At 43.4% G+C, this 25943-nt stretch overlaps 1 protein-coding gene across 1 annotated transcript in view; it reads left to right on the top strand.

The window, feature by feature from the left end:
* The window catches only part of galk1 (galactokinase 1), a 58571-nt gene extending 38477 nt beyond the window's left edge, over positions 1-20094 (top strand). Inside the window, exons 7-8 of the mRNA XM_061663969.1 lie at positions 521-683; positions 19758-20094. Of these exons, the coding sequence (XP_061519953.1) occupies positions 521-683; positions 19758-19832 (238 nt within the window). The 3' untranslated portion in view covers positions 19833-20094. The remainder of the gene's footprint in view (positions 1-520; positions 684-19757) is intronic.
* Positions 20095-25943: the final 5849 nt, after the last annotated feature.

Here is a 25943-nt window from a genome sequence, read left to right as displayed (position 1 = left end):
AGTGGTGTATTCCTTGCGCCCAACCAGACAACAAGACTTCAAAATTCGTTTTAAATGTCTCTCAGACACAACATAATGGTGACAACTTGCAAGTAAAGCAGCAATGTCCTTATAGTAAAGTTCCAGGTGAAAATATACCCGAACTAAGTCCTGCACTGTCATTGTCACACAGAAATGCAAACCGAACTGTATAAGGGTCTTTTATACATCCCCACATGCAATGGACTATACTTTCTCGTTAGGATGAGAAAGAATCTCATTCTAACAAGAAAGTTTCTTATTGTAATGAGGAAGTTTCCCGTTATGAGTAAGCTCCGTTCAAAACGACTCAAAGAGAGAAAATATTTGCATTGTTCGAAGCTTTTCTGGTGTTGTTTGTTTTGGCTGAGATGTTCCTGACAAAATATCCAAAATGTTCCAGAGAGGTTATGATAGAGGTTGGTATCTCTGGTTTTAATTTCAGTGTTTTTTCAACGTAGAGATAAATAAATGCTTACTTTATGGCTGTCCCTTTTGTCAGAGATTTATATGAGGTGAGCTGCAAGGACCTGGATGATCTGGTGTGTGCTGCCATGGAGGTGGAGGGAGTGTTTGGCAGCAGGATGACTGGTGGAGGATTTGGAGGTTGCACAATAACTTTGCTGAAGGACCACGCCATTGACAGGACTATACAGAACATACAGGTAAATCCATAAAGCATACAATAACTTTCTGTCCTTGTGTAGAAAGAAAAAAACTGCATATAAACATGACAAGTCTGCAATTATCATACAACTTCAAAAAGACAAACATTTGACTTAAATTGTAAATATCTATTATTTCAAAGCTGTATGTAGTCTTAACGTCACCTCATTGATAATTACCTTTTTTAAATAAACATAGCACGTTAAAACTCATTTTAATTTGTAAATGTAAAATTAATCATTTTCATGGTGTTTGTTGAGTAAATTTAAGACGAGCAGAAAATGCAAGCAGGGGCAGTTACTGTGGCTCTGTTGTCTTTCTGTTGTAGTTGACTCTCTGTTGACTAGTGCATTGTTAAATCACGCATAATTGAGGACACGGAGAATAACAGCGACATCCATCCATGTATTTTCTACATTGCTTGGCCTCTTAGGGTTGTGTTGTGGGTAGTGCTGGGCCATATGACATATAATCCATATCACGGTATAAATTGAATCCCTTCAAGGTAACGGTATATATTGCAATATAAACTTGTGTAAAAATTATAATGCACATATTTTGTTGTATCAATCTTAAGCAAAGCTAAATTGATTAAAAAAAAATTTAAATTTATATATATATATATATATATATATATATATATACACACACACACACACACACATACCCAACAAAACAAAGCCATGTAATTTTGAAAACCTATTGTGCTGATCTCAAACATTCAATCTCAAAATAAATGTCTGCACTATACGGGGACTAACAAACACAATTAGCATTGCTGATAATAGTATAATATAGTATTTAATATAATATATGAACGTACTTTAGACATTAGGCTCCTCCTGGCTTGACGTCTGACGTAATGTACACGGTTGGTTTTCAGACGTGTGTGCTTGGTGTGCAGCTGCAAATCTTTTCTCTCCATACAATGTTTAAATTGCAATACCTGCTAAATGTTCATGGGTAGTTACTGTTGTGAGATTGACTTATGGCCATCCAAGGCTGCCTTACATCCTCTAACGCAGTGTTGACGTTAGTGATGGGCACGGCAGTTCTTTTGAGTGTACTGAATCACTAGAATCAGTTCGTTAAAAATATTTATTCAAAAGATTCGTTCACCGAATCGCTCTGTTCTTTTCCACAGAATCATTCAAGTGCTTCCTCATTCAATTCATGATTCAGCCCTGAGGTTCACGTTCACTCAGTACGTTCACCTAAGGACTATACGTTGTTGTCATGTATTGTAAACTAGGAAAGGTGGTGAGATTATTTAAAAATGAAATAAATAAATAAATAAGATAAGTTATCACCTACCTATCTCTCTCTCAGCAAGCTCTCGAATACCCAGCTTCGGTCGTGACTCGGAACATCCGTGGCGAGCTCAGCTACCGCACATGTCCTTCAGCGTCCCCTCTACATCCACACGGCGGCGAGACTTGTCTGCTTTCCACCGCGGTGGACAGCGTCTTTGTTCAGCACCTGGGTTTCTTGCTCACCCATCTTACTGTTATAGTCATCTGATTAGTGTAAAGCGTCTATGAGTGTCCTGAGAATTATTTATTATTATTATTATTCAACAAAAATCTTTAATAATGGCATTACAGACACAGAGAGGAGGATATGTGTACATATAGACATTTATTATTCATTTACATTTATTTTAAATATGTGCGCTTGTTCAGTGGCGACTGGTTAGAGTGTCTGCCTCACAGTTCTGAGGACCAGGGTTCAATCCCCGGCTGTTTGGAGTTTGCATGTTCTCCCTGTGCCTTTGTGGGTTTTCTCCGGGCACTCCGGTTTCCTCCCACATCCCAAAAACATGCATGGTAGGTTAATTGACAACTCTAAATTGCCCGTAGGTGTGACTGTGAGTGCGAATGCTTGCTTGTTTGTATGTGCCTTGCGATTGGCTGGCAACCAGTTCAGGGGGTACCCCGCCTCCTGCCCGATGATAGCTGGGATAGGCACCAACACGTCCGCGACCCTAGTGAGGAGAAGCGGCTCGGAAAATGGATGGATGTGCGCTTGTTTTCATGTGTTTGGCTGACTCAACATTAGCCGTTGGTTTGGAGAAACGGATGCTCGTGAAAGCTATCTCCGTGAGGACGAATGGTTAAAATACCTCATGAGTATGTTTACTGCATAATATGTCGTTCCTGAACTCATCATACTAGTTCGCAGTGAACTTCTGCCTGAGTCACTCATGGCAGGACACTGCATACGTACTAGTACGTCTCTCCTTGGCGGATCGTAAACGAAAAAGTTCAACGAACGAATCACTTGTGACTGCCATACATTCAGTTCATCAGTACACTTCAGTCCCTCCCCACCTGCGCGGTGCTGCCTGCCTGCTGTCTGCTAATTGGTAATTCGCCCGAAATTCAGAATGAGTGAACGCAGCTGAGCTCAACTGGAAAAAAAAAAAAATCCTACTGGTGTGAATCACTTCGCTGTTTATGCATAGTATTTATATGTACAATTATATACAATTAATATAATATGATGTATTCCCTGTAAGTTTTCATATAAAAGTATAATTTAATTGCAAATGAGTATTACGGTTATAATACTAAACAATACCAATTATGTTAGTGAGAGAGAATAATATGTATGTACATATACGTATGTGTTATTTAACATTTCTTTTTAATCTTTTCAAATAGATCTCCCCCTTTAAACTCCCTGCTGCTGCCGCTTCAGCTTGCCTTGCACTGCCGAATCCAACTCGCATGTCAGTCTCCTGTCCTCTCATGACTGTGTAGTCTGTTAAGATTATGGCGACACCGTCCGACCCACGCCCCGTATGTGTGCTTGTTTTCATGTGCTTGACTGACTCAAGATTAGCCATTAGCTTGAAGAAACGGCTGCCAGTGAAAGCTATCCACCACCCCAGTGTCGCTCATTTCCATGACTTACTCTCTGTGGTAACGCATTCCCCGCCAGATTGCGGTTTAAGGCTACTGTACTATCGAAGCACTTAATCTGGTGTTTATTTTAGGAGTTTACTGCTCATCCTTGTGATAACGTTGCTTATTTATTGCAATGGAGGCGAAGATTAGTGACGACACAAGCGTCAAATGCCAGTCCCTCGGCGGCTTTTTCCCCTTCTCTTTTCTCTTCTCCCTCACCACTCTTGTCCTTTCTCCGCGACGTGCAGTCACAGTCAAGAACAGCACTATTGAAGGCAACTTTCTTGGTCGTGACAGTGTGCAAGTCGTGGGGGATATATATATATATATTTTTTTTTTTTTTTACTCTCTCCCAACTTATTTTCCCTCCCCGCTCTTTCACCCGAGCGCCGCCGTAGGTATACGCAGCTCGAAGAGGTGTGTCATATCTTTCTTTTGTCCATACTGATGGGTACATCTTGGAGTTAGCTGGTGATGCATATGCATTTTTATACTGTAGCAGATATGATAATGCTATCAAAAAGCGTTATTAAGATTAGTGCTGGGTATGATTATGGCCTAAATTTGATATCACATTATTTTTCCAACTGTCGATATTAGATATGACTTGATATTTATTGTATTAAAATGTAAAAATGTATAACTGTCCCAGACCAAATCTGTTTACATTATAAAGTAGAAGCGTTATTTACCAATTATAAACATCACAAAGAAATAAATTACTTTTCCCTGCACGTATTTCAGAATATAATGATCTCAAAATTAGCAATGCACCGAAATGAAAATTCTCGACGAAAAAAAAACAAAACAAAAAAAGAGAGAGAAAATGAGAAATTGCTTTTATAGCTATAATTGCAGAACTGCCTACCTATAGAAATTCACTTCCAGAACAATTTCTCTGAATTTCCATATTTTTTAAATTATGTCATGAACATTCTTGCGGGACAGTTCTTGCAGTATATTATGTAATCCATCCATCCATCCATTTTCTGAGCCGCTTATCCTCACAAGGGTCGCGGGAGTGCTGGAGCCTATCCCAGCTATCATCGGGCAGGAGGCGGGGTACACCCTGAACTGGTTGCCAGCCAATCACAGGGCACACATAAACAAACAACCATTCACACTCACATTCAATTTAAAGACTTCAACTAACCTACCATGCATGTTTTTGGGATGTGGGAGGAAACCGGAGTGCCCGGAGAAAACCCATGCAGGCACGGGGAGAACATGCAAACTCCACACAGGCTCCACAAATTTTAATTAGATCTAACATGGGAATCTTCAAGGGAAACAATGCAGGAAAAAAACAAAACAAAGGACAGACTAACATTGGCAAAGGAGACTGAATTGTGATATGAGGATGGAATGCACGTGCAGTGACAATGCAGAGAGTTGGGCGTTCCTGTTCTCGTTAATTTAAACCCAAATATATTTACTTTTAGATAGGTTTATAAATATATATTGTATGCCAGTCTGAAGGTATGGTCTCGTACCGTCAGAACGTTGTGAAGTCTGTGTTGTATGAAGAAGCTTCTGTTGTCTGAGTGACTTTATCCTTTCCACAAGGCCTTCTCCATTGGCAGTTTGCCAAATAGTGCCTCAGTTTATGTAATATTTTTTAATTCACGAACAATAATAGGGGGAAAAAACGGCCACAAATTATCACACATTAGGTTTTGCACTCCGTCACACTCGTATGTATTAATTTGGGTGGTATGAGTTTACCCTCTGGTGTCATTCCTCGACCAAAGAAACCAACTAATATAGACTTGTTTAGTGCCTGTTAAACCCCAATTGTGCATGCTAATTTCAGTGAACAAATCATCAAATAGTCTACTGCAGTACTAAAGCACTACTTCCCAGCTGAACTAGGTTCTTGAGATGATCATCTATACTGTGCTTTACTATTGCTGTTGTTATATATTATTATGGTTACATATTGTTAATGTCTAATCTTATGCTGTGTGCCACCGTGTATTTTCTTTACACTTATATTCCCACCAAAGGTTCAAATTGCATAGTTTAAACACACACGTTCACTTCCCACCTATTTCCCTCCCTTCAAACACACGGAGAGAGAGACAACAAGCACGGCAGTCAGAAAGACCAAGACAGGTGGGGGTGAGAGACAGAGAAAGAGAGACCGAGGGACGGAAACCCCCATCTGTATAAATGTTTCCTTTGCTATGCTGTAGCAGACAAATGGGTGTAACCCCTGATTCCTGTCCATGTAAATACAGCTTTGAATTCCCTAAGGAAACACATTACACTTGTCAACAACTCTTTAGAACTGATCAGTGCTCCCTTTTTCTTTTTTCTTTCCATTCGCCTTCCCAACCATTCAGTGCTACCGAGCCTCATCTCCTTATCTGTAACATCTACCTCGAAGACCTTTGACAACTCTTAAATCTTGTCACATGATAAACAATTGTTAAACTTGTCCCTACTTTGCATGTTTATATCAACCACTGACAAGATCAATTCTGTTTACACACCTCAAAGTTTAAGCTCAACTTTCTTCATCCAGCTTCCTCCATTGTTGTTCGCTTTCCCCTTTTGTTCCGTTATAGTCTTCTCTCCTTTTTTCCCCGACTCACATTCTACAAATTTGCCTCTTCATATCATACCTTTTTTATGTCTCTCATATGTTGCATTACCAGTTCAAACGACTTTGTGCTTCTTTCAGCACTTTGATCAATCGCTTCTCTAACCTGCCTTTTCTGCTCTTCTTGTAGCGTCACCCATTTCTTAAACATTCCCATAATTTCTGTTATATCGACTGCTTTATTTCCCAGGGTGCTGTCATCCAAATCCAGCTCCCCCCCTTTTACGACCGGGGCTTTTCAAATGACTTGTGGAAACGCTATGCTTCCTGAGTCTTATAATCAGGATTTTACTCTTGTTAACCCGCATGGGGGTATGTATATGTGGCGTCCTTGAAATTGCCTTTGCTTTCTGGGTCCGACTGAGGCGGGATGGCCACTCCCTCCACAGCTGGGGTCCTCATGAGAGGTCGTACTTTTCCGAGGGAAAAAAAGTAAATTTGCAATGGAACCAGTCAATAAGCTGTACTGTTATGTCCACGTCTTTTGAGTGGCACCCGTTCAGACGACGGGTGACCACGTCACAAAACGCATACCCGCACGTACCGGGCGGCTCCCTCGCAACTGTTGCCATTTTCTTTTTCACCGCAGGGTGGTGCTCCAACACTTGGGGATCACCCGTCACCATTTTAGAATGGTCTGCCATTCTGTAATGATTGGCCGAAATGCTGAAATTTCACTCACAGCAGATGTTAATTCATTATTTCATCTTCCGTACCGCTGATCCTCACTAGGGTCGCAGCCGTGCTGGAGCCTAGCCCAGCTAACTCTGGGCGAGAGGCGGGGTACACCCTGAACTGGTCACCAGCCAATCGCAGGGCACATACAGTATAAACAAACAACCAGTCGCACTCAGTTTCACACCTACAGGCAATTTAGAGTCTTCAATTAACCCTACCATGGATATTTTTGGGATGTGGGAGGAAACCGGAGTACCCGGAGAAAACCCATGCAGGGACGGGGAGAACATGCAAACTCCACACAGGGGAGGCCAGATTTGAACCCGTGTCCTCAGAACTGTGAGGCAGATGTGCTAATCAGTGCTGCCCACTATATATATATATTTTTATGTACCGGCGGCACGGTGGACGACTGGTTTGAGCGTCAGCCTCACAGTTCTGAGGAGGCCCCGCCTGTGTGGAGTTTGCATGTTCTCCCCGTGCCTGCGTGGGTTTTCTCCGGGCACTCCAGTTTACTCCCACATCCCCAAAACATGCATTGATAGGAGACTCTAAAATTGCCCGTAGGTGTGACTGTGAGTGCGAATGGTTGTTTGTTTGTATGTGCCCTGCGATTGGCTGGCAACCAGGGTGTACACCGCCTCCTGCCCGATGACAGCTGGGATAGGCTCCAAGCACGTCCGCGACCCTAGTGAGGAGTAGCGGCTCAGAAAATGGATGGATGGATGGATATTTATGTAGACATCTTATATTCACTATATAGTACAGCATGATGATGACACACTGGTCAGTAATTTTAGCACTTTTACCAGTGAACCCCACTGTCCTATTTTTGTCCTCTTTATTTCAAACCCCTAACTGGTGTTTTCAGTTTCTGTAAGAGGCTAATTGTTTATTTCCATTGTCTGCCGACTTTAAACCTTTTTTCTGTTGCTTTTGAAGCAATTACAGAATCCGAATTGTTTATTTTAATTGTCTGCAGACTTTAAACCTTTTTCTGTTGCTTTTGAGACAATCACATAATTTATTCTTGGACTTTTGTAGGAATTTTCCTCGTATTTTTTATGTTGCTTTTAAAACTTCTGACATTCACTTTTTTATTTTATTATGTGAGCTGGTCTAATTCCGTCTCTCACGGGACGTCTAAACCCACTTTCGTAGTTTTTTTGCTCGAGTCTACTTTATTCCACCGTGTAATGGACTTTAAACAATGTTGCTTCTATACACAGAGTGGGGTCACGAAACACAACTATTTATTTTGTGCACAGGTATTTCTACCCTGACTCATTTTCTTCATCTTTTCCGCCTTTGTTGTAAAAACCTTTGAGAGTTGTAAAAACTGGCAACTCTTCCTGCTTTTGTTTTGAATCATGGATGCCGCTGTGATTACGGGAATTTAAACCTTTCAGAAATAATTAACCAATTATTTCTAGCAGCCTAAACTTTTTTTTTTAAGATCAATATGCCGATTAAATCCTTGGACTCATTGGACCATTTAATTAAGGCACGCTGACCAAAACTGGGACAAAATTCCTGCCACTCGAACCAAAAAAATTACCTTAAATTGGTTCGTTATACACAGTGATATACCTTAAACATTAACATATTTTGGGTGCACTAATTTAGTACAAACATTGAGGACCACGCCCTATCTGGCAGAAATTAGGAAAACGTTTTCTGCTTACCTTTTTCTTTTGCGCAGACAGATGTGGCTTTAGGTCCTCCTCTTGTCGATCACCTTTTAAAAATTTCCAACAATTCCGAACAAGGCCCGGAAGTTGTTCCTCGTAAGGAAAAAGTCCTTGAAGAAAATTATTTTTTCCCGGTTCTTTTAATGTTTGGTGGTGATCTTGTTTCCAAGTAAGAATCCGAATACACTAAACTTGTCTTTTGAGTATTTAACACAACAAAAACAATTATACAGATTTACAAAGCTTGGACGTGTGGAAGACAGTACGCTGGTCTCCCCTTCTCTCATGGGATCCTGAAGCCGAGTGACCCCCCTATTCAGATAAAAGTCCGTTCCTTCAGCGGCTCCTTATCAAACCAGTTCTTGCCTGTTCTCAGCATGAATCTTTCAGTATGTCCATGTGCATGTGTAGCTATTTTTGGGCGAGAGGTAGGGTACAGCCTGAACTGGTCACCAGCCAATCGCAGGACACTTTTAAACAAACAACCATAAGCACTCATATTCACACTTACAGGCAATTTAGAGTCTTCAATTAGCCTACCATGCATGTTTTTTGGGATGTGGGAGGAAACCAGAGTACCCGGAGAAAACCCACGCAGGCACGTGGAGAACATGCAAACGCCACACAGGCGAGTCAGATGTGCTAACCAGACGTCCACCGTGTTGTATGTGTGTATATATACAAATTTATATATACGACTGTTTACGAACAGTTTGGGTTACATACAAAATTTTCATAGTTACGTTTTATTTTCGGTTTGCAAACGGTCTTGGTATGGACGAACGGAAGGGTCTCCTGTATGTTGTGCTTCTACTCGTGCTGTGAGATGATCATTGACTCTGTGACACTTAGATGCAAGCTGAAAACTAGTTGTCTGCTGCGCGGCACAAGGCGAAAATCTGTTTTTGGTGGAAATCTGTGCTAGATGGAAGTTCCACATCCTCGATCATTCAATCACAAATCTAATCGCGCTTGTGACTGATGTGACTGTGCTTGAAAAGGGATCAACATCCTTTTTCTGGACAGATTTTTATTCAAGGCAAGTGACATTTAGCAAGAAGTCATATGTTAAGAGTGTAGCATCGTCGTCTCCGCTGCAAGGTAACACATGTAATCTGTTCAGCCATCTGAAAAAAAATGGCAAAACACTGGACAAGAAACATGATCCCTTCACGCAATTACACTATACACTGTATCTCCAAAGTGGCATTAAACACACTGTGTGAACAATGACTGCGCCGTGGTCAGTTCCAGCCTGCCGTAAGTCTTCAAATCAGCCACCACGATTGTTCATAAACACGCTTGCAATGTTCCCCGGGGACAACTTCAAACCATAAGCATGAAAAGACATTGATGACCAGTGTATTCAATATGTGGGGCTTTTATTTTGTAGTTGGCCCTTGCAGCACGTTGTCTTGTGGCAGGTGGCTCGACTGGGATTTTCAAAGGAAACGTCGGTGCATGCAGCCTAATGTTATTGTTTTTTATGCATAAACTGTATTTGCTTCCAGTGAGTTCCATTTCGTGATTTCCCTTTGTAATGGCATATTTATTCAGTTAGCCTTTGTAATAACATATTTATTCAGTTAGCCCATGGTAAATTTGTCATTCTTGGATACATTTTCTTTTTATTATTTATTATTATTATAATAATTAATAAATTAAATAATTATTATAATAATTTATTATTTATTCTTACATAAAGTCATTTTTCACTGAAAACTATTTACATAGTTTGTAGAAAAGTAGTTTAATACAAATCCCTAACATGAGGAATAATCGTGATTAATAATCGTTACTACAATATTGATTAAAATAATTGTAATTATAATTTTGGCCATAATCGTGCAGCCCTAGCAGACAGCAAAATAAATGGTTCTTTCTAAGATGTGAATGAATTTCTAGGAATTTGTGAAAGTGTCGGAACTATTGCATGTCTTTTAGCGTTATGATTGTAGACGTGTATAATGGGTTTAATGAGTAGTTAGGATCATTTATGCACTTGTATCCTTCATAAAAAGAAGTGGGCCATCAATATTTGCTCTGCCGATAAGGATTGCTTTTACTATGACTCCCTTCAATTTGAAATCAACTTTTTGAAAATAGGAGTTAAAGCACTGCTGTTTCAGCATTCGAGATATTTACCCGTATAAAACTAAGGCACAAAAAAGAAATGCTAAATTGGGATTTATTTGTTTTTGATGTGACTTTACCATTATTGATAAAATTATATGAGAATGACCCATGTCATTTATTTATACAAATATGATATGATAAACATAAACACGAAAGTAGCCGAGACATCGGCTCTTCGGGGCTTTCCCACCACAGAAACCTTTGCAGGAAATTCCCTCGCTACCCTGGTAGCTTGAGTTCCCCCTTTTTCCCCACCGAAAAAAACTATCAGGGTACGGAAGCTTCCCCTTGGATTATTTCCTTCCTGCTGGCGGGTAGGGTCTCCCGAGAGCTACCAGGAACTCTTTGAGGGGGTGGGCTGTGCTGACGAATGCTGATTGGTTGACAGACCTCTGTAGGCGTTTACTTTTTCATTCACAGAGCTGTCATTACTGGATGCGGCGTTACGCAAGGCTTGAAATAAGAGGCTTGAAATACATTGAATAGGAAAACTTTGAATCGTGGATCAAGCGTGGCGGTGGCGGCCCTCGCGGCAGCATACCTCACCACGGGCTCCTGGCGAGATCTGCCGACGACAAGGTCCGCCGCTGGCTGACTCGGTTCCACTAAGGACCGGAGGTCCGAGCCCAGGCGGGGGTGTGCGTTTTCCTAGGTCGGGTTTGAGTGGCGTGAGGCTTCCAAACACCAATCTTTATGTTTTCCCGCTGAGCCGCACTTGGTGGACAAGGAGCAGGCTGGACAAACTCTGTGCTCGCTTGCGCTTACTTTGCCGGGCTGAAGCCGAGTCGACCCGCTGCCACGGGCTCAGCGGCAAGATCCGCCCCTGACTTAGTGGAGAGATCTGCCACTGCCCCAGGGTTGTTTTCCCCGATGGCAGATTTTAGTTCCCCCCAAAGATTTTCAATTGGATTGAGATCATGACTCATTGCTGGCCATTTTAAAACAGTAATTCTTTTTTTATTTTCAACCATTACTGTATCCTTTTGGATGTGTGCTTTGTGTCTTTGTCTTTCTGGAAGACCCATGATATTCGCCTCAAACCCATTTTTCTTACACTGGGTAAGACACTTTCGCTCTAAAATCTTTTGATAATTTTCTTACTTCATGATACCTGTGATACAGTCAAGGCCTCCAGTACCAGATGACGAAAGCAGCCCCACAGCATTATGGGATCCTCCTCCATGCTGGACTGTTGGCAGGGTATTCTTTTCCTTAAAGGTTTCATTGTGTCGTCTATAAACGTTTGAGTGCATTTCCAATAAGCTCTATTATTGTTTCATCTGTCCGTAAAATGTTGTTAATCATTTCCTCTTTTATATCAAGCACAATTTCTCTGGAGAAATATGTTGTTCCACTTGTTTCATGTTCTTCAGGAGATATTCCACATTTAGTACTAAACTTCATGGGAAACAGTAGCAGGACTGTACGTTCTCTAACCGCTACGGTGGTACAGTATCTTTTGTTAATGTAGAGACACACACATAGAGTATATCACATGCTCAAAACCGAAGGTGCTGATTGGCCCAACAGGAGCTCTGTGTATCTCCAATGAATCGCTATTCCTAAAGTACCCAATGTTTGTTACAGCTAATTGGAAATTGCATTGCATGTGAATTCATAAGACTGAATGTGAAACTTCTTCTTTTCCTTTCGGCTTGTCCCGTTAGATGTCGCCACAGCGTCATCATTTTCCATGTAATCCTATCTTCTGCATCCTCCTCTCTAATACCAACTGCCCTCATGTCTTCCCTCACGACCCCCATGAACCTTCTCTATGGTCTTCCTCTGGCTCTCTTTCCTGGCAGCTCCATCCTCATCATCATTCTACCAATATACTCACTATCTCTCCTCTGGATGTGTCGAAACCATCAAAGTCCGCTCTCTCTTAACTGTCTCCAAAACATCTAACCTTGGCTGTCCCTCTGATGAGCACATTTAGAATTTTATCCAACCTGGTCACTCCGAGAGCGAACCTCAACATCTTAATTTCCGCCACCTCCAGCTCTGCTTCCTGTTGTCTCTTCAATGCCACTGTCTCCAATCCGTACATCATGGCTGGCCTCACCACTGTCTTATGAACTTTGCCCTACAGAGACACTTCTGTCACATCACACACCTGACACCTTCCTCCACCCGTTCCAGCCTGCTTGGACCCGTTTCTTCACTTCTTTACCACACTCACCCTTGCTCTGGACTGTTGACCCCAAGTATTTCAAGTCCTCCATCCTTGCTATCTCTTCTCCCTGTAGCCTCACTCTTCCCCCTCCACCCCTCTCATTCATGCACATATATTATGTTTTACTTCGGCTAATCTTCATTCCTCTCCTTTCCAGTGCCTGCTTCAATCTTTCTAACTGTTCCTCCACCTGCTCCCTGCTTTCACTGCAGATCACAATGCCATCTGCAAACAGCATGGTCCACGGGGATTCCAGTCTAACCTCATCTCTCAGCCTATCCATCACCACTGCAAACAGGAAGGGGCTCAGGGCTGATCCCTGATGCAGTCCCACCTCCACCTTAACCCTTTAACACCTAAGCCTCAAACAGTCTGCCTGGAATTTTTTGCTAATTTTGACTATGAAAAGGTCAGAAAATCTCCTGTGAATAAAAAATGTATTGCCCCTTTTCCCAGAAAACTTGGAATTTTCAATATCTAGCAGGTTCGGGTTACGGTTACGTTAGATTATCCCTAACGTGTCGTCGCCGACGCGTCAGGGATAAAAGGGTTAAACTCCTCTGTCATACCTACAGCACACCTCACCACTGTTCTGCTGCCCTCATACATGTCCTGTATTATTCTAACATACTTCTCTGCCACTCCAGACTTCCGCATGCAGTACCACTGTTCCTCTCTGGGTACTCTGTCAAAGGCTTTCTCGAGATCCACAAAGACGCAATGTAGCTCCTTCTGACCTTCTCTGTACTTTTCCATCAACATCCTCAAGGCAAATAATGCATCTGTGGTACTCTGTCCAGGCATGAAACCATACTGTTGTTCGCAAATACTCACTTCTGTCCTGAGTCTAGCCTCCACTACTCTTTCCCATAACTTCATTGTGTGGCTCATCAACTTTATTACTCTATAGTTCCCACAGCTCTGCACATCACCCTTGTCTTAAAAATGGGCACCAGCACACTTTTCCCTCCATTCCTCAGGCATCTTCTCACCTGCTAGAATTCTGTTGAACAAGCTGGTCAAAAACTCCACAGCCACCTCTCCTCGATGCTTCCACACCTCCACAGGAATGTCATCAGGACCAACTTCCTTTCCATTTTTCATCCTCTTTAATGCCTTTCTAACTTCCCCCTTACTAATCATTGCCACTTCCTGGTCCACCACACTTGCCTCTTCTACTCTTCCTTCTCTCTCATTTTCCTCAGTCGTCAACTCCTCAAAGTATTCTTCACATCTGTCCAGCACACTACTGGGACCAGTCAACACATTTCCATCTCTATCCTTAATCACCCTAAAATGCTGCACATCATTCCCATCTCTATCCCTCTGGCTGGTCAACCTGTATAGATCCTTTTCTCCTTCTTTAGTATCCAACCTGGCATACATGTCATCAGATGCCTCTTGTTTGGCCTTTGCCACCTCTACCTTTGCCCTACATCTCAATGTATTCCTTTCTCCTCTCCTTGGTCCTCTCAGTGTCCCACTTCTTCTGAGCTAACCTCTTTCCTTGTATGATTTCCTGTACTGTGTGGATCCACCACCAAGTCTCCTTCTCTGCATTCCCTGCCAGAAGATACACCAAGTACTCTCCTACCTGTCTCTGATCACCTTGGCTGTAGTGGTCCAGTCTTCTGGAAGCTCCTCCTGTCCACCAAGAGCCTGTCTCACCTCTTCTTGAAAAGCACCTTTCTCAGCTTCCACCACATGGTTCTCTGTTCTGCCTTTGTCTTCTCAATCTTCCTCCCCACCAACATAGTCATCTTACACACCACCATCCTATGCTGTCGAGCCACATTCTCCCCAACCACAACCTTACAGTCGGTCACCTTCAGATTACATCGTCTGCACAAGATGTAATCCACCTGCGTGCTTCTACCTCCGCTCTTGTGGGTCACCCTATCTTCCTGCCTCTTCTGGAAAAAAGTGTGCACTACAGCCATTTCCATCCTTTTTGCAAAGTCTACGCTTTTCACCTCCAAGACATTCTGAGCTACCTCTTGCTTTAAAATCACCCCTACTCCATTTCTCTTCCCATCTACACCATAGTAAAACAATTTAAACCCTGCCCCTAAACTTCTTACTACCTTTCCACCTGGTTTCCTGGACACACAATATATCAGCCTTTCTCCTAATCATCATGTCAACCAACTCCCGAGAATTTCCTATTATAGTCCCAACATTCAATGTCCCCACATTCTATTCTAGGGTCTGTGCTTTCCTCTTCTCTTTCTGCCGAAGAACCCCCTTTCGACCTCTCTTTCGTCTTGGACCCACAGTAGCTGAATTTCCATCGGCGCCCTGCAGGTTGATGATGCCGGGGGCGAACGTTGTTAACCTGGGCCACGACCGATCCGGTATGGAATTCTTTAGATGAACGCTTATATTTGTTTGGCAAAATTTTAAGTGCCCCGAATGTCACTGAATGTGAAACTAAAGATATAAATTTAATTGAGGAACAAATAGTCTTACAGTCAGTTTCAAGTTTATTGGAGTTCAGTTTCAAAGTAATTAATCTCAAATTAAACTATTCAGATTCAGATTTTCAATGCAATGATTCAAATTAAACAATACAAATTCAAATAATGTAATGCAAATTCAGTTTTTTAATGCACTTATTCAAGTTTAGCTATTCCAATTCAAATATAAATGATTCAAATGAAGCCCGACCAAAACATCCCCTTCGTTGTAAGTGAGAGAGACATAGAGAAGGGAAAAAAAAAAGAAATACACCCCTCTCATTCCCACAACATTCTCACACAATTAACTTCGTCCAGCTGCACTCACACTTATCTTTATGGGAATGGGTGCATGTAAAGGCTGAGAAAGGAGGAGAAAAACAGGGACTAGTCAAAACAATCCAGGACACACGAGTGCTGTGCTGACTATGAGCTACGGAACAATAAAACATGGAAAGGTTATATAAAATTATCCATCCATCCATTTTATGTACCGCTTATCCTCACTCGGGTTGCGGGCGTGCTGGAGCCTATCCCAGCTATCTTCGGGAGAGAGGCGGGGTACACCCTGAACTGGTTGCCAGCCAATCGCAGGGCACATATTAACAAACAACCATTAGCACTCACATTCACATCGACAGGCAATTTAAAGTCTTCAATCAACCTACCACGCATGTTTTTGGGATGTGGGAGGAAACCGGAGTACCCGGAGAAAACCCACTCAGGCACGGGGAGAACATGCAAACTCCACACAGGTGGGGCCGGGATTTGAACCCCGGTCCTCAGAACTGTGAGGCAGCTGTGCTAACCAGTCGTCCACCGTGCTGCCTTTATAAATTAAAGAGAACTCATATTTGGTATATATGAAACATACATTTTCCAACTCATGTGAAATTCCAACATCTCACTGCAGATTTGGGGCAAATCCCAATTCTACCCCTTAGCCCTTCCTCATCTTTTGACCCCTTGCCATTAGCCCGTCGTTTGGAGGGCCAAGATGAAGGGGTAAATGGCCCTTGGAATTGGGACGACATGTCAACACACCTCCTCCTGGCTGTGTCGTAGGCAGACGCGTCAATTGTTTACACAATTGGCTTTACACAATCAGGATTATTGATTAGATTAGATTATTGATTATTGATTAAATCCGATTAGTGAGTTTCAAAAAAATATATAACCGATCACCGATCCGATCACAAGATCAATCAATGACGTCATTGATCGGGTCGACGAATTATGACATTAAAGCCGATCAGCCGATCATTAGCATTTTATGCTAATACTGAGCAAGCCAATCACAGGTGTCCAAGTCTAGTTTCTAAAGATGACTGGTTGTTGGATTTATCTTACCCAACATTATAATAAATAGACACAAAAGGAATGAAGACGCTGGTTTCTTTTTCTCATGAGGAGGGCGCATGGGAGATTGTTCAGATTACAGCCTCTCAACACGCTCTAAACAATCTCTCCCGTCGCTCCTGCATTTATTTGAAAATAGGGAGGTTTCTAAGTTTACAAGACACAACACACTAAGGGGAGGGTTTCAAGGTGAAAACATGGCACCAACACCTGCCACGTCCCGGCCACGTCCTTCTCTCTGATGATTCCTGCTGAGTCATCTTCTTGAAGGCGAGACATCTTTCTTTCTAAAAATTGTCCATAATACTCATGCAAGCTGAGCAAATAAATGATATCTTCTACAATATATCCAACACTGGTATTTTAAAATTGTTTATAATAAATGTTTCCTTCCACGTGACAGAGTGCATACAGTACATTTCATCTTTATCTCACATTTTTAAAACACACATTTTTATAAAAGGAACAATATAACAAACTGACTTTATGACCTAACGTCAGCCAATAAATAACACCAACAACAACCATCACAAAACAAATACCTAACCTAACATTTGTGAACATCCTTCCATTTTCTTCCGCTTATATGAGGTCAGGTCGCGGGGGCAGTAGCTTTAGCAGGAAAGCCCAGACTTCCCTCTCCCCAGCCACTTCCTCTAGCTCTTCCGAGGGGATCCCGAGGCGTTCCCAGGCCAGCCGAGAGACGTAGTCTCTCCAGCGTGTCCTGGGTCGTCCCCGGGGTCTCCTTCCGGTAGGACGTGCCCGGATCACCTCACCAGGGAGGTGTCCTAAACAGATGCCCGAGCCACCACATCTGGCTCCTCTCGCTGCGGAGGAGCAGTGGCTCTCCTCTGAGTCCCTCCCGGATGACCGAACTTCTCACCCTATCTCTTAGGAAGAGCACTTTGCGGAGGCAACTCATTTCGGCCGCTTGTATCCGGGATCCTGTTCATTTGGTCATGACCCACAGCTTGTGACCGTAGGAACGTAGAGCGACCTGTAAATTTGAGAGCTTTGCCTTTCGGCTTAGCTCCTTCTTCACCACAACGGACAAATACAAAGTCTGCATCACTGGAGACGCAGCACCGATCCGCCTGTCGATCTCCCGATCCATTCTTTCCTCACTCGTGAACAAGACCCTAAAATACATGAATTCCTCCACTTGGGGTAGGATCTCATCCCCGACCCGGAGAGGGCACTCCACCCTTGTCCGACTGAGGACCATGGTCGCAGATTTGGAGGTGCTGATTCTCATCCCAGCCACTTCACACTGCGAATAGCTCCAGTGAGAGTTGGAAATCACGGCTTGATGAAGCCAACAGAACCACATCATCTGCAAAAAGCAAAGATGCAATACTGAGGCATCCAAACCGGATCCCCTCTATGCCTCGGCTGCGTCTAGAAATTCTGTCCATAAAAGTTATGAACAGAATCGGTGACCAAGGGCAGCCTTGTACAAAAATGAGTCTGACTTACTTAGCAATGTGGGCCAAACTCTGACACTGGTCGTACAGGGGCCGAACAGCCCGTATCAGGGAGTTCGGTACCCCATACTCCCAAAGCACCCCCCACAGGACTCCCCGAGGGACACAATATGGACCTTCTCCAAGTCCACAAAACACATGTAGATTGGTTGGGCGAACTCCCATGCACCCTCAAGGACCCTGCCGAGGGTGTAGAGCTGGTCCACTGTTCCACGGCCAGGAAAAAAACCACACTGCTCCTCTGAATCTGAGATTCGACTTCCCGACGGACCCTCCTCTCCAGCACCCCTGAATAGACCTTACCACGGAGGCTGAGGAGCGTGTTTCCCCCTATAGTTGGAACACACTCTCCCCCAGAGAGTGTGGGGGGGACCACTACCCCAGTCTGCCAATCCAGAGGCACTGTCCCCGATGTCCACGCGATGTTGCAGAGGCGTGTCAACCAGGACAGCGCCACAACATCCAGAGCCTTTAGGAACTCCGGGAGAACCTCATCTACCCCCGGGGGTCTGCCACCGAGGAACTTTTTAACGACCTCGGTGACCTCAACCCCAGAGATAGCATAGCCCACCTCAGAGACCCCAGACTCTGCTTTCTCATGGGAAGGCGTGTCGGTGGAATCGAGGATGTCTTCGAAGTATTCTCCCCACCGACTCACAACGTCCCGAGTCGAGGTCAGCAGTGCCCCATCCTCACTCTACACAGTAGATGGTCCACTGCTTCCCCATCCTGAGAAGCTGGATGGTGGACCAGAATTTCCTCAAAGCCATCCGGAAGTCGTTCTCCATGGCCTCACCAAACTCTTCCCATATCCGAATTTTTGCCTCAGTGAACACAAAAGCTGCATTCCGCTTGGCCACCCAGTACCCATCAGCTGCCTCAGGGGTCCCACAGGCTAAAAAGGCCCGATAGGACTCCTTCAGCTTTGGTATGGATGAACTTGACCGGCCTGCACAGAGTGCTGGCCTCAACCTAATAGAACACCTTTGGATTGATTTTGAATGGACAGTGAGCCAGGCCTTTTTGTCCAACATCATTGTGTGACCTCACAAATATGATCCTGGAAAAATGGGCAAAAATTCCCATAAAGTCACTCCTAAACCTTGTTGAAAGTCTTGCCACAAGAGTTGAAGCTGTTTTAGCTGCAAAGGGCAGACCAACATCATATTAAACAATATGGACTTAGAATGGGATATCACTTAAATGCATATGTGAGTTAAGGCAGGTGAGCGAATACTTTTGGCAATATAGTGTACATTTATGTACTTCCTTATCCCTTCCGCCATCTTGTAAGCAAGCTTTTTGCCTGTCAGCGTGGGCGGAGTACCATATGCCTCGCTTTCAAGTGAGCTCCCCGACCACACTTGTTTTCAAGGGCTATACACCCCTTTGTCTTTGCCCTTCTCCTAGGAATTGGGATATTCTGTCATTCTCATGCACGCAAAAGACCAAGGGCTAAGACGAAGGGGAAGGGCTAAGACGTAGAATTGGTATTGGCCCTTATTATTGGCTGTTTTTTATGCTCATTTGGTGTGTGTGTGTGTGTGTGTGTGTGTGCTTGCTTTTTGTTCCTCGACAGGAGCGTTACAGTGGAACCCCAACTTTCTACGTTGCAACTCCTTCAGAGGGTGCTCGGGCTCTCAAGCTGTCCTGAATTCTGCCAATGCATAGAAAAACCTTTTAATTTACATCTAATGCTTCTAATGACCCTCCGCCCCCCACCCCCAATATTGCCATTAAGACTCAGTGGAGCTACACAGTACAATTTATGGGGGTCCCTTTTCATGATACTGTACTGTAAGCAATACTGACGGTTAAATACTGTCCATGGAGACAATGTTTTACCTTTTGTTTGTTGTGCATTTTTGTGATGCTAAAATGTTTTTTTTAATTGAATAAAGAGATTTTAACATCCACCCATTAATTTTTTTGTACCTCACTGTGTAACAACAACAGACGACCACAGGCAAATTAGGGGCTGATGGAAACATGGAACATTTTGATATATTTGATGTCAGGATACTTTGGGATCTTCATTTTGTCCCGAAGTCTTTTTGCAGGAGCAGCCATCTTGTCCCAAAACCCAGTCTCAAATCATGTACATCCATCTAGCCATCCATTTTCTTTACCGCTTCTCCTCACGAGGGTCGCAGGCTGCTGGAGCCTATCCCAGCTATCTTCGGCGGGAGGCGGGGTACACCCTGAACCGTTCCTTGGCGCCATAAAGGTTGGAAATCACCGCTCTAATCAGATCATGTATTCGAATCAGTCAGGTCAAACCAGCATTACAACAACAGAAATAACGACGGCTAACTTACTGTAATTAAATTACTTCACACACACCAAAACTTTAGAGCATGATTCGACAGAACGCCTCCATGTTCACTTACATCCGTTAGTGCTAGCACTAGCTTGCTAGGCTACATAACATTTTGCTACCTGCTTGTAAGCCGTATCGTATTAAAGGTACGTGAACATTGCTATGCCGTTTGTTCACTGTGCGTTGTGCATGGGCAGTGTTGCCACAGTTACCTGGAAAAAGTAACTTAGTTACTTTACTGATTACTTGATTTCAAAAGTAACTAAGTTGGAAAACAGTAACTTTTTAGTTACTTTCAGCAGCTGCCAAGTGGCAGGACTATCACTTATCCACAGTACAAAAAAAGCATTAGCTTAACCGATTACTCAGTAATGTACGCCACACAACTTACAGAATGATGTCAACAACATGAACCAATAACTTAAAATATTAGTGTAGTTGAAGCCACATTAATTGAGCAACTTAGTGCAGACTTGACATGCCAACGCAGTACAGTAAGTACCTCAACGTAAACAAGCACACCATTCTCAGTCCACTTCTCTAAAAACTCTTAACTGATGGATGGGCGGATGGATGGACGGACTGACGGACGGATCATGAAGGCAACTGTGTCCGTGCATGCGTTTGTGGGTACGTAAACGTGAAAGTGAGTGACAAACACACACCAATGCTCCCACCACAGTAATTTAGATGTGAAGAGCGAGAAAACTTTTTCGCTCCCTGTATCCGGAGGTGTTTCTTCTTCTTCGGTTTCGTGAAATAACGTGAGATCACGTGAGACTTCGAGATCAGCATTACAACCTAATCTTTGTGTGTGTAGTCTGCTGTGTTGCCATATCTTGGAGCACACCACACACATGACGACCAAAACGGTTGAATGCCCGATTTTTTAATCTTTGTGTTTGTGGTCTGTAGCAGATAAAAAAATAAAAAAAAATCTTTTAAGAATGGAAAAATCTTTGTGTGCACCAGGCCTTAAAGGGACACTGTAGGAATTCATCTCATTTAGCATTGACATTTTGTATTGGATCCAAATGAATAGTGCGCTCTAGACTTTCCGTTTTTCAAACATGCATTGCAACAACGGTAGCTGCGTACAGGTATATCAAAAAAAAAAAACCTCGAAGAACAACAGCAGTCTAACAAAACCGAATGAAAAAAGTGAAAAAACAAAACAAAGTTAATTTAGGCAGTGTTGACTTGTCGAGGCGAAAGCTTGGCAACTTTAGTTTCAAGATGGCAGACTATCATGGCGCTCCCCTAATGGGTCACCACTCTAATGTATAAATAAATCCCAAATTCTTCGCTTACGGGAATGTATCATATTATTAACGGAGGTCATAATAAACCAATGATAACACATATAAACGCAGACATCGATTTTGGCCTGTACACAGCCGAATATGTTACACAGTGTCCCTTTAAGAGAGAAAAAAAAAAAAAAAGACATGAAACGCCTGCCGTCATCGAGAATTGACCACCTGTCCCCCAAAACCGGAAAGAGGCCATCAATGTCATGAAGCGCTTCAATGCAGACCATTTTAATTTCCATGGATCTCAACATTCTGCTATTTTTTGAACAGGAATCAGGAATTTCAAATTGAGTTGAGTTCCAACCCCAGACAAACGTAATTAGCGTCTGTAAAATATTATCCATAACTCTTACCATGTCAATCTCATATTTCCTCTTCCTGGAGATGCGGAAGACTGGTTGCAGAAATCCGCAAGCCATTTGAGCGCCTTCGTTGGAACAACGCACAAATCTGCGACCATAACTGCAAAGATGAATTTAAAACATTGACAAAACATGCTGCCCCGTAGTCCTACGAGATGTCCTACTAGACTTCAATGTTTAAGCGGACCAGGGGCCTCGTGTAACAAAAGGTGCGTACGCACAAAAACATGGCGTACGTTCTTTTTCACGGCAAAGTTCAGATGTATCAAGAGTGAAATGTGCGGTGGCGTGCACACGTTTCTGCAGCCTTTGGTGCTTTGGCGACACTTAGAGGTGATGCTGGGAAACTGTTATAATAAATCTGCACATCGGAGACACATGAACAATGAGCACTGCTGAACAATTAATGCCCGACAACATTTGATTTCAATCATGTAAAAGAGGCAAGGACTCGAAATTCACTCGTTACCCAGCGTATTTAATGAATCACTGATATTTGTGAGCACACCTATTAATTGATCAAGGTGATCATTTCTCATTTCTTGTGACTCCAGGACATGCGCTGTAAAAAAAAAAAAAAAAAAAAAAAAATGTCCTTAGAATTTACTTAATTTGAACATGTACATTGGTTGCACATGATTAAAATGTGTTAAAGTGAAACATTTTTAGGAGAAGAGGAGTAAATTATCTCTTTTTAACACATTTTAATCACGTGCAACCAATGTACATGTTAAAATTAAGTAAATTCAAAGGACTCTTTTTTTTTTTTGTCTTTTCTTCAGTGTGTGTGTCCTTTCCTGTGTATTAAAATAATAAATTGAGTAATCAAAAAGGAGTAAAAAGTTTTGGATATCCTCTTTGATATGCTGACGTGCTTCTATTTGAATTCCAAAGATTGATGACAAATACCATTCATTACGCATGAACCTTAATCGCATAGGGCTGAGTGTAGGATACTGTATGAACACATTTGTTGTGAGTTATAAAAAATTCACGGTATTAACCTTGTGGTCTGATCAGAGTCAGCCACATGTGCTCCTCCTACCCCTGAGAGAGCAGTGGCACCCATGATTGCAGCGACTCTCTCCTCGAAAGGGGTGAGGCCCTCCCCGCCAGTTCCTCCACTTGTTTTGGCCACACTTTGGCGGTGGACAGCTGTCCTCTGCTTCACATCCACCTTGATGTACCACTTCTTTTTTAGTTCAGAGTGTGTGCACCGTTCTGACCCCACAGCATTGACAGCCGCATACACGCTGTCCCATTCACTCCTCTTTCTCTTGTTAACGCCGGAGGACAGAGTGCCAAAAGAGGATTTTCTTGCACACATCCACTTCATTGAGCAACTTCCCATTCGGAGAAATAATTTTTCTTCATTACCTTGCTCATTTTCTTTTTTTCTGATCATGCAGAGATCGGGATCTCAGGTGCAGGGTTCATTGAAATATGATTGGCATATTTAAATATGGGCGTGGACAGGGAGGCCAACATGTGCGCTCCATTCTTTGTTGATTGGATGTACGAAGGAAATGTGCTTGCATACATGTGTACGCACAGATTCATACATCTGGATATTTTTGTGCGTACGACGTTTTCTGGATTTGTGCGTACGCCATGTTTCAGTTGGAAATCCATGCAAGTTTTTGTACATGAGGCCACTGGAGATTGAAGGGTACTGGTCTCAAGTACAAAAGGTGCGTACGCACAAAAACGTGGCATACGTTCTTTTTCACGGCAAAGTTCAGAAGTATCACGAGTGAATTGACCATGGAAATGTGCGGTGCCTCATGCCAACGACATGGCTGGCTTATGCACGTTTCTACAGCTGTTGGTGCTTTGGCGACACTTAGAGGTGATGCTGGGAACCTTATCAGAAATCTGCACTTCAAAGACACATGAACAATTAGTACTGAACAACATTTGATTTCAACAATGTAATTGAGACAAATTAATTTGTTAACCAGTGTATTTACTGAATCACTGATATTTGTGAGGACCCCTATCAATTGATCAAGGCGATCATTTATGCCGTCTATTGCCTTTACAATCCGTGACTCCAGCACAGCACGGGTGAGGTTCTCCAAAAACCCAAACTCAACAAACCTAAAGGTAAGGGGCTGGGGGTGGAATAACGAAAGGCAAATTAAACATGTTATGGTGGTTAATCAAATGGAACCTCCATAACAGTATACCAGGAGTACTGCAAAATGTGCAAATACATCAAAACTTTATTTTTTCTCGATGCATGCCATCACAAAGCTGATGATTCTTATGACAGTGAAGGAAATGTATAGCTCCATGTTTGGAATATAAATCAGTGTTGGACATTTCCCCCCCCTAAGAGTCAAGCTTTCACTCACCATTAACATGAATATTCCACAGTCATTACTGCTGTAATTTTGTGCAGGAAGGCCCTGTAAAAATATGTAGTCAATTAGCAAGTAATCTACAAAATTGAACAGCTTAAATATAGTACCAAACTATGGATGTAAGCTTCAAGCATCAGCCCAAATCATGACATTCACCATCATTGGAAGATGTTTTCATCCATTGGTGGGACGTGCCCGGAACACCTCACCAGGGAGGCGTCCGGGAGGCATCCGAATCAGATGCCCCATCATTGCAGGATCTCATCCCCTCATTGCAGGATCTCATCCCCCCACCTGGAGAGGGGATGCCACTCTTTTCCAACTGAGGACCATGGTCTCAGATTTGGAGGTGCTGATTCTCATCCCAGCCGCTTCACACTCGGCTGCGAACTGCTCCAGTGAGAGTTGGAGGTCACGGCTTGATGAAGCCAACAGAACCACATCATCAGCAAAAAGCAGAGATGCAATTCTGAGGCCACCAAACCGGACCCCATCTACGCCTCGGCTGCGCCTAGAAATTCTGTTCATAAAAGTTATGAACAGAATCGGTGACAAAGGGCAGCCTTGGCGGAGTCCAACCCTCACCGGGAACGGGTCCAACTTACTGCCGGATATGGGGACCAAACTCTTACTCCGGTCATACAGGGACCGAACAGCCCGTATCAGGGGGTTCGGTACCCCATACTCCCGAAGCACCCTCCTCAGGACTCCCCGAGGGACACGGTCAAGCGTCTTCTCCAAGTCCACAAAACACATGTAGACTGGTTGGGTGAACTCCCTTGCACCCTCGAGGACCCAGCCGAGGGTTTAAAGCTGGTCCACTGTTCCACGGCCAGGACGAAAACCACACTGCTCCTCCTGAATCTGAGATTCAACTTCCCGACGGACCCTCCTCTCCAGCACCCAGTGGGGAGCGCTCTCCAGCACCCCCTCCAAGGACTCCAAAAAGGGTGGGTACTCTGAACTGCTGTTTGGTGCATAGGCACAAACAACAGTCAGGACCCATCCCCCCACCCGAAGGCGGAGGGACGCTACTCTCTCGTCCACCGGGGTGAACCCCAACGTACAGGCGCCAAGCCGGGAGGCAATAAGTATACCCATACCTGCTCGGCGCCTCTCACCGTGTGCAACTCCAGAGTGGAAGAGAGTCCAACCCCTCTCGAGAGAACTGGTACCAGAGCCCAAGCTGTGTGTGGAGGCGAGTCCGACTATATCTAGTCGTAACTTCTCGTCTTCACACACCAGCTCGGGCTCCTTCCCTGCCAGAGAGGTGACATTCCACGTCCCTATAACCAGCTTGACAACTCTGACCATGTTCCGGGTTTGATTTGCTGGGCAACAGTCCTGTTATGAATTTTAAAAATAAATACATAAAATGAAAAAATCAGGAAGGTTGACTGCCAA

Source organism: Phycodurus eques, chromosome 19 (genome assembly GCF_024500275.1).
Source record: "Phycodurus eques isolate BA_2022a chromosome 19, UOR_Pequ_1.1, whole genome shotgun sequence".
Taxonomy (NCBI): Eukaryota; Metazoa; Chordata; class Actinopteri; order Syngnathiformes; family Syngnathidae; genus Phycodurus; species Phycodurus eques.
This window is presented reverse-complemented; position numbering and strand designations above follow the sequence as displayed.